This window comes from Rhinolophus ferrumequinum, chromosome 6 (genome assembly GCF_004115265.2).
Source record: "Rhinolophus ferrumequinum isolate MPI-CBG mRhiFer1 chromosome 6, mRhiFer1_v1.p, whole genome shotgun sequence".
Lineage (NCBI taxonomy): Eukaryota > Metazoa > Chordata > Mammalia > Chiroptera > Rhinolophidae > Rhinolophus > Rhinolophus ferrumequinum.
The window spans coordinates 92,388,351-92,401,985 of record NC_046289.1 but is presented as its reverse complement, the minus strand read 5'-3'; the positions used below and the strand labels follow the sequence as shown (position 1 = coordinate 92,401,985).

The window sequence follows — 13,635 nt, the reverse complement described above, 5'->3', positions numbered from 1 at the left end:
GATAGTAGTGTCTCCTTATAGAGTACAGGGAAGGGCTGTTTATGTCTAGTATAATATGTATATATATAATGTCTCCCTCTTGGATAATGGCTGAGCAGGTTTGGTTACTGTCAATCATAGCATACTAAGGTTTCTTAAGCTCAGGTTTATCAGATGTGATACAAACCCAAGCCGTGTGCAAAATCCACTGGGCACTGCTGCAATCCTCCTGTAGGACTTGGAGACAAGGGGAACCAATGCGAATGTAAAGCTTATTCTTTGTTTTTAAAGTTCTTGTTCTATTTTTCAGTTTATTTTTTTAATTTATTAAATGTATTGGTGTGACATTGGTAAGTCAAATCACATAGGTTTCAAGTGTACAATGCTATAATGCATCATCTATATATTGCATCTATCTGCTGTGTCCTGAGTCCTTTTCTTTGACCCAGGAGTGTCCAGTCTTCTGCTGGCATCTATGATACTGTTGCAGGCCAACTTGGTAGCTTGGAAGTAGAGGAAAATCTTACCCATCCACTCCTTCCTCCTGCCCTCTCAGTTCATGATATGTATAAAAATTCTCATTGTTTTACATCTCTACCAAGCCTTAACATGGTTGTTTTTCTGATGGTGGGAAGTAGTATTGTGGTTTTTTGTTTTTAATTAAAATTTATTGGGGTGACAATGGTTAATAAAATTATATAGGTTTCAAGAGTACAATTCTGTAATACATCAGCTATATATTACATTGTGTGTTCATCACCCAGAGTCAGTTCTCCTTCCATCACCATATATTTGACCCTGTTTACCCTCATCTTCCACCCCCTTTTCTCCTTCTCCTCTGATAACCACTAAACTATTGTCTGTGGCTATGAGTTGTTGCTTCTTTATTTATCTTGTTCTTTTGTTACTTTCACTTTTATATCACACAACATGGATGGATCTTCAATTATTATGCTAAGTAAAATAAGTCACACAGAAAAAGTCAAAAACCATATAACTTCACTGATATAAGGGAATAGTCTTGTGGTTTTAATTTCCATTTCCTTGAATTGTGGTAAAGCTGAGCCTTTTCTCTAATTAGTTATGTGGTTTCCTCATCTATGAAATTCTAGTTTCTATTAGGCACATTTTGCAATTGAATACTTTTTTCTTATTTACTTATAGGAGTTTTAATATTGTCCAGTTTAACTGTACATGTTCTAAATGTCTTCTTCAAACCTCTGCCTTTATTTTCTTTGTTTAATAAGGAGCACTGCTTAGAAGAAAATATTATAACAAAATTTTAAATTGAATACTAACTTCAAATTTTAGATTGGCTGATTTATCAGTCTTTTTCTTTACTAATAATGTTCTTCTGTTGTTTAAGTAAGCAGTATCTTACTTGAGATCATAATGACATTCTTCTGTGTTTTTTCTGAATTATTTAACTTTTTTCTTTTAAATTTGAGTATTTGGTCCTCCTGAGACTATCTATTCCCTATAAAATGTGAGATAGAGATCAACTGTATGTTTTTTCCACATACATAATTAATTAAATGGTATAGGTTTTCCTATCTTCTGTGTGAACAACCCCATATATTTGTATATGTGTATGTGTATATACTTTCTGTTCCCTTCCATTATTTTATTTGTCACTTTTCTAATCCTGTGCTAATGGCACATATTTGAGAATTTCATTTCCAGAAATATAGCAGGTTAGCCTATATAATTAGGATTAACCCACCTTTAGAAATCATGCAAATGTTTGTGTGTGTGTGTGTGTGTGTGTGTGTGTGTGTGTGTATATATATATATTTACATATATAGTGTGTGTGTGTGTGTGTGTGTGTGTGTGTGTGTGTGTATGATTGTATATGTGTATATGTGGACGTATATATGTATATGAAATTGCCAGGTAAAAATGTGAAGCAAAGTGGAAACTCAAGTTAATAAATGGAATATCCCACCCAAATTGCTTTTATCTTTACCTATTTACCAACCCAGACTTGAACTTTGATTCTTATAGTTTGGCAGTTGTGAGGCAAACAAGAATGAAAACCCAAGGCCATCTCAAAGCAAGGGATCATCTTCACTTTCCTCTGTGACACCGAAGGGCTTCGTAATCGATGTCAAGTGAAGCATACTGTTGATCACTTAGGAGCATGTCAGAAGCAATGGTACATCTCTCGGGGGACATATCTGTGTCCTAGGCCTCAAAGAACCCCCAGTAATGGTATTTTTAGCCACACGATCAGCACATAGTTAAAAATAACCAAGTAAGTACAAAGAGAAAAACTCAAAGAACAAGGATGCCCTAGACATCAGATTTACTAAGTATCAGATACATATTATGAGGCAACTATGATTACAATCCATATATAAATAAAAGTAAACTGAAAACGTAAGCAAAGAACAGGAAATTATAAAAGTGGCCCATCAGCTTTTTTAAAAAAGACTATTCCTTTAGAGTGGTTGTAGTTTCATAGCTATAATAAGCAGGAGGTACATTGATTTCCCATATACCCCCTACTTCAACACATGCATAGCCTTCCCCATTATCAATGTCCCCCACCAGAGTGGGACATTTATTGCAATTGATGAAGCTACTTTGACCCAGCATTATCAGTCAAAGTCCATAGTTTATATTAAGTTCACTCTTGGTGTTTTACATTCTGTACGCTTGGGCAAATTTAGAATTGCATGCATACATCATTATATCATCATGCAGAGTGGTTTTATTGCCCTAAAAATCCTCTGTGATCAGCTTAGTTATCTTTCCCTCCCTGCTAACCTCTGACAACCACTGACCTTTTTACTATCTCCACAGTTTTGCCTTTTCCATAGTGTCAAACAATTGGAATCATATGAGTACACTGTGTAGACTTTTCAGACTGGCTTCTTTCATTTAGTAATATGCATTTAAGCTTCCTCCATGTCTCTTCATGGCTTTGAGAGCTCATTTCTTTTTAGCACTGTACAATATCCCATTGTCTGGTTGTAACAGTTTATATGTCCATTCACATTCTGAAAGACATCTTGGTTGCTTCCAAGTTTTGGCAATTATGAATAAAGCTGCTATAAACATCCAAGTGCAGGTTTTTGTGTGAACATGAGTTTTCAGGTCCTTTGGGTAAATACCAAGCAGCACAATTGTGGGATCATATGGTAAAAGAACATTTAGTTTTGTAAAATGCCATCAAACTGTCCTCCAAAGTAGCTTGGCTGTACAGTTTTGCATTTCCACCAGGAGTGAAGGAGAGTTCCTGTTTCTCCACATTCTTGCCAACTTTTGGTGTTGTCAGTGATGTGGATATTGATTGTTTTAATAAGTGTGTAGTGGTATTTCAGTGTTGTTTTAATTCGTATTTCTCTGATGACATTAATGTGAAGTAGCTTTGCTGTTAAAACCTTTGGCCCATTGTTTAATTGTGTTTTTTGGGTTATTTACTTGTTTAATTTTAGATCTTTATATATTTTGAATGATAGTCCTTTATCAGTGTGTCTTGCAAATATTTTCTCCCAGTGTGTGGCATGTCTTTTCATTCTCTTGATTATGTCTTTGGTAGAATAGAAATTTTTAAATTAAAGAACTCTAGCTTATCTATTATTTTTTTCATATATTGTGCTTTTGGTGTTGTATCTAAAAAGTCATTGTCAAACCAAGGTCTTCTAGAATTTCTCCTGTTACCCTCTAGGACTTTTGTAGTTATGAGTTTTCCATTTAGGTCTATGATCCAATTTTAATTAAGTGTTGTGAAGGACGTAATATCTGCATCTAGTTTCCATATTTTGCATGTGGCTGTCCAGTGTTCCAGTGCAATTTGCTGAAAAGACTGTCTTTGCTCCATTTTATTGTATTTGTCAAAGATCAGTTAACTATAAATATGTTAAGTAAGAAGTAAACTTACATGCTCCAGTTTCCAGATTGAGACTTCAGTGGAGACTGTTGTTTTATATCTCTCAACTCTTAATATTGGATGACATATTAAATCTTATACTTAGCCTAACTATTCTGTGCTAATTTGGTAATTATCTTCAAACATCTGAAAAATGTGTTGGTCATTATAGAAACTGGAATGTTAAGAAAAGGTATTCGTGTAAGTACTTTCTTATTTAATAAAATTTCAGAATGCTTTTTTTCCACTTTGTTAGAACACAGTAAGTACCTCTGAATAAAATACGGGGAACATTATTACATAATTATTTTGATTTCAGGCTGGACAGCAGCGTTGGTGGGAACAAGAGATTAAAATAAATGGAAATATTCAAAAGGGAGAATTAATTACATATAATTTGACTGAACTAATTAAACCAGAGGCATATGAAGTCCGACTAACTCCTCTCACCAAATTTGGTGAAGGAGATTCAACAATTCGTGTCATCAAATATAGTGGTAAGTAGCCTTTTATTTAAGAGTATTTATTTGCATATTAAACTATCTGGAATGTGTAGGTTGCAACTATCTATCAAATTTAGACACAAATTAGTATTTTGATTTTCTGGGTCCTCAGCTGAGTCACATCACCAAAAAAAAAAAACCCAAAACCCACAAAACTTAAAAATTATAAATTGTAATATTTGATTATAAATATAGAGATATAGAATAGTGTTTTAGTTAACATTAAACCTGTGATAATGTCAGCAATGTCTCTTTATTTTCTATTTCTTAAGTTGTGATGCACATTTTTTTCAAATTCTTGATGGCTTTAAAATATATATCATTAAGAAGTTAGCAAACGTGATCAAAATTTTTAAAAAAAAATTAATGGGCTTCATTTTTTAGAATACTTTTTGGCTTACAGAAAATGAAGCAGAAAGTACAGAGAGCTCCTATATATGCCCTCTCCTCACAGCAGTTTCCCTTTTTAGTAACATGATGGCCTGGTACGTTTGTTACAACTAATGAACAAATATTGACATTTTATTATTAAAGTAAATAGTTTACCTTGGGGTTTATTATTTGTGTTTACAGTTGTGTGGATTTTGACAAGTGTATCATGTCATTTTGTCAACCATTAAAAAACCACTCGGAATAGTTTCACTGCCCTAAAAATCCCCTGTACTTCACCTATTTATCTCTCCCTCCTCCTTCCAACCCTCACAACCACTGATGTTTTTATTGTCTACAGGTTTGCCTTTTCCAGAATATTGTATAGTTGGAATCATGTAGCCTTTTCAAACTGGCTTACTTCACTGAGCAATAACCTTTTAAAGTTTTGCAGTTTGATAACTTATTTCTTTTTCTTGTTAAATAATATCCCGTTGTATAGATGTATCATAGTTTATCTATTCATCTATCGCAAAACATTTTTTTAGATTGCTAATGTTTAAAATATCTAAATGCGTGTTTGTTTGTGTGTCATTGATAGTTTATCTTTATAAACGACATGCATTTAATAATTCATCACTATTTAAATGTCCTATTTGAGCAAAAATTGCAAATAGTATAAAACTGAAAAAAATTAAAAGTTGATCAAAAACTTTTAAAAATATTGTTCTTTTCTATCATTGATTATCAGAGCTTGACCTAAAAAGATAACACTGTGGTTTTTTTTCCAGTTGTAAGTCTCCATTCTATTTAGCATTAAGCATATTTTTCCTATTTAAGAGAGAAACAATTGAATACTGTCAAAAGTAAAAACATAAAGTGAAATTATTAAAAACTTACTAGAGTTACTTTTTCATGTGAAATCACTTTTCTTCACTCTCTTCTCATCATTTAGCATATTAGGCATCATATGCTCAATTTTTATTAAAAATTAATATACATAATGTAGAGTAGAATATTCAAAGATCAAGGAATGTAAAAGCATTAGAATCACTACATGTCTCTTTCTTGAATGTAGTCCTTCAAATGTATATGTTTGTAAAAGCATTAGAGTCACTGCACATCTTTTCTTGAATGTGCTTCTTTAAAAATATAACTTTTTTTATAGTAGTGATGAAAATTTAATGAAGAATAACAATTGTTATTCCTTGATCACCTCCATGATTCCATTGAATAGGCAACTAGCTAGCATGTCAGTATATTTTTCTAAAGTTTTAGTTTTATATGTATTGTAAAATATTGATTATCTTTTCTTACCTGATATTTATTCTCCCTGCCCCTAAGTTATAAAACGCTGGACTACTTAATATGGAGGGGTATTAGAAACTATGCATTAATATTCGTTCCGTTAAAAGATGAAGATATTAGGGCTCAGAAAGTTTCAGTGTCCTGTAGAGTTAAACAACTATGAAATGACAAATGAAGTAGAGCTAGGTTTCATCCCTCCATAACAGAAGATCTATGTTTCTTTACTAAGTTTAGAAATTATGATGTCGTAAAGAGATATAGAAAAACCATTGAACTCAATAGTTCTTATGAACTTAAGTACTTTATGAACTCAATAGTTCTTATTGAACTTCTGTTCTTCATGAATTCAATAGTTCTTATTGAAAAACTGAAATGAAAAATAAATCTGGAGAATAGATATTATGTTTAGTTTCAATTTTCTTTTTTTTAATTAAAGTTTATTGGGGTGACAATTGTTAGTAAAGTTACATAGATTTCAGGTGTACAATTCTGTAGTACATCATCTATATATCATATCACATTGTGCGTTTACCACCCAGAGTTACTTCCCTTTACATCACCATATATTTGACCCCTTTTACCCTTTTTTACCCTCCCTCTTCCCCCTTACCCTCTGGTAATCACTAAACTATTGTCTGTGGCTATGAGTTTTTGTTTCTTCATCTTTTTGTCTTGTTCTTTTGTTGTTTTCAGTGTTATATACCACATATCAGTGAAATCATATGGTTCTGTACTGTTTCTGACGTATTTCACTTAGCATTATAATCTCAAGATCCATCCATGTTGTCGCAAATGGTACTATTTCATCTTTTCTTATGGCTGAATAGTATTCCATTGCATACGTAGTCACAACTTCTTTATCCAATCATCTATCAAAGGACATTTTGGTTGTTTCCATGTCTTGGCCAACATAAATAAAGCTGCAATGAACATTGGTGCACATATGTCTTTATGGACAAATGTTTTCAGATTTTTGGGGTAGATACCCAGGAGAGGGATTGCTGGGTCATATGGTAATTCTATTCTCAATTTTTTGAGGAATCCCCACACTGCCTTCCATAGCTGCTGCACCAGTCTGCATTTTCACCAACAGTGTATGGGGGTTCCTTTTTCTCCAACACTTGTTACTATTTGTCTTGTTGATGATAGCCATTCTAACTGGGGTTAAGTGATATCTCATTGTGGTTTTTATGGTTAGGGATATTGAACATTTTTTTATATGTCTATTGGACTTTTGTGTGTGCTCTTTGGAGAAATGGCTCTTCAGGTCCTTTGCCGATTTTTTAATTGGGTTGTTTGTTTTTTCATTGTTGAGTTATATGAGTTCCTTGTATATTTTGGATATTAGCACCTTATTAGAGGCATTGTTTGCAAAAATATTCTCCCATTTGGTTGGTTGCTTCTTTATTTTGTCGATGGTTTCCTTAGCTGTGCAGAAAATTTTTAGTTTAATATAGTCCCATTCATTTATTTTAGCTTTTGCTTCTCTTGCCTTTGGAGTCAAATTCATAAAATGCTCTTTGAACCCAAGGTCAATAATTTTAGTACATATGTTTTCTTCTATACAGTTTATTGTTTCAGGTCTTACATTGAGGTCTTTGATCTATTTTGAATTAACTTTGGTAGATGGTGACAGATAGCAGTCTAACTTTGTTATTTTGCATGTGGCTTTCCAATTCTTCCAGCACCATTTATTGAAGAGGCTGTTTTTTCTCCATTGTATGGTTTTGGCTTCTTTGTCAAAAATTATCTGTCCATATTTATCTTTACATTCTTAGGCATACTTTCTAAAACTGTAAGCATTTTCATTAAAAAATGCTAATTTTGTATACTTTAATGATATATAGGCATTTATAAAACATTAGACATGCAAATTCAATTGAAAGAAGAAAAATAAAGTCACTGCAATATTTAGAATTTAGGGTGGCAAATTTTCACAAGGGTAATTGTGCTATTTATAGTGAATTTGGAGACAAAATATTGGATGGGACTCAATTAAAATTCACTCTGATCAAAGATTACCTGTAGCCTGACATATTTCTTAGAATTAAATTATAATTCAAAGATGCTTGCTTCTTTGAAAACAAATACATAGACAATTTAATAATTTCATATTATTTGTTATGAAATAATTTTAAGTTTTCAATAATTAGTTTGAAAACAAAATATAATGATACTCTTCAAGGAAGAAAATTATTTTTTTTACCTCAATAGAACTAATGAATGTATAGTCCCTTCTCTGTTATTCATTTCATAATTACAAATTATGCAGAATCAGAAAAAAATAACTAAAGTTAATAGATAGATGATGTATTACAGAATTACACTTGAAACCTATGTAACTTTGCTAACCATTGTCACCTCCAATAAACTTTAATTTAAAAAAAAAATAATAGAAATCTTCTGTCTTCTATATGTAGAAAGAGCAAAAATAATTGAGTAACTAATTTACTTTGTTAAAAATTGATTTCAGTGTACTAATATAACAATTACACATGAACATAAGCATTATTTATTATCTATTATATTTTACTAGTAACATCCAAGTTTAACAAAGTGGTTAATAGCAAATGCTGGGAATTAACAACAGAGTAGACAAACTTCTACAGGTTGGAATAACTGTCCATTGTAATGATGGCAGGCTTGCTTTCCTCCATCGAGAATGGAATTTTCTCTCAGGATGTTAAATGCCTAATTGACATATACAGATACCATTTTGTCTTTTGGGTTAGATATATTTTTGTTGTTTCAGTAAAACATACAGTATTCATTCCTGTAGAAACCAATTGGCACTTGTAATGCAAATACAATTAACGTTTAAGATAAATATTTCTTCTTGTGCACAAACATGCAAATGTATTGCTCAATGTTTGAAAACGCTGTGTGTGCGTGTGTGTGTCTGTGTTAATGTAATTAAAGTAGCACTCAAGTGGCTATTTGATTTAGGATACATATAATAACATGATATGAAGATTGCTTTATTTTCATATATACCATGTTATTTTCAGCAGAAGTAGATAGCGGATAACAGCCAAAAAACTTAACTGTGATCTTTGTTGGATAATTGCTTTCATTCTTAAAATTCTAGATTATAGGGGTGGCCGGTTAGCTCAGTTGGTTAGAGCGTGATGCTAGTAACACCAAGTTTGCAGGTTTGATCCCCACATGGACTGCTGTGAGCTACACCCTCCTTAATACATACATACATACATACATACATACATACATACATAAATAAATAAGCAAACAAACAAACAAATAAAATGTTAAGATAAGTGCACAAACCGTAATTACTTAAAAAAAAAAATCTAGATTGTATGTTGGCCTACTGCCAGCCTCAGTTTTGATTTCTGGGTTTAGTTTAGCATTAGTTAAGATATAAAAGGTCAGCAACTCCGTTCTTTGGAAAATGACAAATCCCACATGCTTTTTAGTATTGATTCTGGGGTATTTTTAAGGCTGTTCTTGCTGAGCTCCAAAGTAGATTCTATTTCATCCTCTAGAACAAAATAGATTGCAGATATAATTCTCCATGGCCACAGTGGGGAAGATCATTAAGTTTGTTAAAGAACTCTGAGACACTGATTAGACTTTTATTTATAAAAAACATTCAAGCTATGCTAATATTATTTTTTGCTTTTCTTGTAGCTCCTGTTAATCCTCATTTGAGTAAGTATATTTTTACTTTAAAAATGGCACTGTATTTCACAATTAAGAAAAATAGAAAATGTGTAAGCAGACAATATTATTTAGCAACTTTTCTTAATTTGGTTTAAAATGGACTGGCTTAGAAACAATAAACCGGCATGAAATGTGAATCTTAAATTTCGAAGATCATGTGTATAATTAAAAATTATTTAATATTGATAATTGGTTTTTATAAGATTTTCTAAATATGGAGCCATTTACTTCAGCCTGCTTAGCATTTGTGGGTTTATTTATTTTTTTTCTTTTGTGGCATTACATATCATTTTTATTGCTATTATTTTTCTGCAATTTTTATTTTTTGATTTCTACATTCCACTCATATGAAAGATGATTGTTGCTTAGAAAGTTGGTATTTGAATAGTTTGATCAAAATTTTTCATGAGTCACTATTCGATATCCCAATCTTTTGTGGAAAAGAAAATGATCTGGTCACCATCCACTTGATAATTGAAATTCAGGATTGATTTTTGTCTCCTATTTTGTGTCTAGAAATATATTGTTCTTGGCTAATAAAAGAATGAAGAACCCCTTTGCACTATTTCTCCCACCCATCCAACATTCTCTATTACCTGTATACTTAGGGGAAAAAAACGTCCAAGTCTTTTTTCTCATGTTACTGTATTTCCTTTCCTGCAATGCCTTTCACTGACTATATACCAAAGACATGACTATATAACCTCTTTTCTTGCTGTGTTTTCTGCCAAAGATCCTCTTTTACTCCAGTTCTGCATATCCAAATGATAACACTGAGCATTTTTATACGTCTTTATTGTTTACATATTGCCTTCATGCATAAAAATTCACTTAGTCATCACAATGACAGTTTATGTGGATATTATTCTGAACCTTTTGAGGTTCATTTTTTAATAGGATTTAGCACAAACAAGTGTTCCTCCACTGACTAGATCCTCTTTTTGATTTCCTGTAACAATTTATCTTCATCTACATAGTAAGCTATTTTTTTCATTTTTTCATATCCTCCAGTAGATTATAAAATACTTAAGAGTTAAATGTTTTTAATTTTTCCCTGTATCTCACTATCTTTGTGTCCATCACAGCATTTCATTTTAAGCAGATATTCAATGATCATTTGTTAAAAGAACAAATACATGCCTGTTTCAGGATGAATTAATTGTATATATCAGGTTCTCCCTGTCTTCAACCCTGGGTACTATTGCTAGTTAATTACTATATTGATTATAATTCCTTTCAAGGTAAGATCTCTGACTGCACATTAAGTAGAAATGTTTAAAAAGAGTTGCCACAGGAAGATTAAAACTAAATATAGGAAAAAGTTTACAAAGATTTCATTTAAGGAAAAGTTTTTGAACAGTCATATATAAATATATAGTACAAAGAGTGTTTGCTAACAGATCACTTAAATGCAATATAATAACTACCATTAATTCTATTGCAAATGTTGAAGTTTTATAGAAGAGATGGTATTTGAACGGGCGGAGGGAAGGGGGCCGAAAGATAAGTAGATGTCCCTTAAGTGAAGGTGAGGAAAGTCAGGCCTATCATTGAAATGAAGGTACCATTGAGGTAATAACTGAGCAAAAGCTCAGTGTGTCTGGAGTACCCTGTTTAAAAGTTACAGAAGCCAGAAGTCTGCTTCGAAAACAGACAATTTAGAACCTGAATGCTTCTTTTAAAAGCTTGGCTCTTTTAGTCATAGTTACCAAACTCTCTTCCTCAGCAAGTATTTACTTGTAGTCAAACACTGGATTGGACTTTTTGGTTTTAAAATATTTGCAGCATAACTCTGTATACCGACGATTTCCATTGCCTGTGTAGTATTGGATTTTTTGATGAATATTCAGTACGGTAGAAGATGAGACTTGTTTAGAATAATGACAGTTTAGTAAATGTTACACAACGATTTCTCTCTGTTATCAAGAGTAATTTTTTTATGTTATTGACAATTAACATGCATTTTCCCTTATTAATTGATTTATTTCAATTATCTTCAGGTCCTAAACACTTATAAGAAGAATGTCTTATCAAACAAAGCCATTCATTATAGATTCGGGCTTTTACTAAACTAGCCAGATGTTATTCAATAAGAGATGAAAATAGGCCAACATGTTTTTAAAAAGGTTATGTTTTGTTTTAGATTTTGCTATGGAAAGTTAACTTTTTCCCCCACTAGTTAGACAGACTAGTTAGACAGACTAGTGATTTTACCTGAGAGCTTCTTCTTAATTGCCATAATATTTTTAATTTTTACCATTTATTTTCAAGGTATACTTTACATATGATAAAACTCAGCTTTTTTGTGTGTGGACTTCTTTGAGAAGTATGACTAATTCATACAGTCATGTAACCATCACCACAAAGTTCCATCACCCCTAAAATTTCCCTGTGCTGCAGTTTCCCTGTAGTTAAACCTCCTAGAACACTAGCCCCAAACAAACTTGTTTACTGTTACTATAATTTGACTATATTTCAATTAGTTATAATATACTTACTGTTTATTCTACATATTTTATTAAAATATGCCTGCTCAGTAATTATATTGTTAATAAAGTTGGAGAGAAACTGAAAATTAAGCAGTTGGGGAAAAAAATGAAATTAACATTAAGGACTTCTGTTACGATTCTAAGTTATTTCTTAAACCGAAGAAAATGCTGCCAAGTCTTCTTATATGTTATTTATTATGTTATGAATTTTTAGCAATATTTCTTCCCCAAAAGATTATTGTTTTTATAATAAAGTTTTAAAATATTTGAATGTTTGTTGGCGTGGTTATAAATTATAGTTTGTATGAAACATCTTAATAGAAAAAATAATTATAGGAATATATAGGAGTATATATTATAATTTTAATATGACATTAAATGTGATATGAGACTTTATATGTTGGCAACATATCAAACTAATCTTAAATGCTCTTTAGCATTTTATCAACTTGCATAGTCCTTAAGTGAATTTATCCTAAATATCCACTTCGAAAATATCTAATAGAGCAATTTTGTGAAGTTTTGTCATAGTCTGATTCTTCATTATACTCAAAAACCTTATTTGTTAAATTTTAAAGAGGAAGGCCTTCTATTTATTGTTTTAAAAAATCTTTTGATAGAGATTTTTAGTTGAAAAGGAAGATGGTTATTTATCAAGAGATCCATATTCTACAAGCTCCAGTAGACGCCAGCAGTGTGCCCCTGTCCTTCTCCTACCTTGCTCACTTCCACAGGAAGGCTTCCCTCAGACCAAATCTGAGATTTAGCCCATGACTGGACTGTTATTTGAAAACAATATATTAAATCAGATTGAAATGAGTTCTGGGGTCTCTTGAGTATCTCAGCAATGGAGATGGGATTTTCTACTATAAAGAGATTTCAAATTGTTTTGAAAAGTATATTAGGTCTGATGTAGTTCATACAGTCTGTAAAATTGTTAAAATTTAGTAATTTTGAAAAAATATTTTTTGTAATTTTGGCTTTATATTAGAGATTATGAGTACAAGATTATATATATATATATATATATATATATATATATATATATATATATATATACATATATATATATGAAATAGATATTCATAACATGATAATATAAATGTATGCATACATATGATTATATTATTTTAGTGTGCATGAAAACCTCCCTATAGCTTGGAAACAACTTAAAACTAAAAAGAAGATTTACCATAATTATGCACTCTAAAATATCAGTTTAAAATTAGAACTAATAAACAAATTCAGTAAAGTGGTATGTTATAAAATCAACATGCAAAAAACAGTGGCTTTTCTATATCCTAAAAATGAACTATCTGAAAAGGAAATTTTTAAAATCCCATTCATAATAGCAACAAAAAGAATAAAATACTCAGTAATAAACTTACCCAAAGAAATGAAAGACTTACTGTACACTGAAAATTATAACAT

General features: G+C 31.4%; 1 protein-coding gene across 1 annotated transcript in view; it reads left to right on the top strand.

Annotated features, from left to right (window-relative positions):
* The window catches only part of MDGA2 (MAM domain containing glycosylphosphatidylinositol anchor 2), an 806,109-nt gene that overhangs the window by 753,975 nt on the left and 38,499 nt on the right, over positions 1 to 13,635 (top strand). Inside the window, exons 11-12 of the mRNA XM_033109651.1 lie at positions 4,174 to 4,351; positions 9,683 to 9,703. Coding sequence (XP_032965542.1) covers positions 4,174 to 4,351; positions 9,683 to 9,703 — 199 coding nt within the window. The remainder of the gene's footprint in view (positions 1 to 4,173; positions 4,352 to 9,682; positions 9,704 to 13,635) is intronic.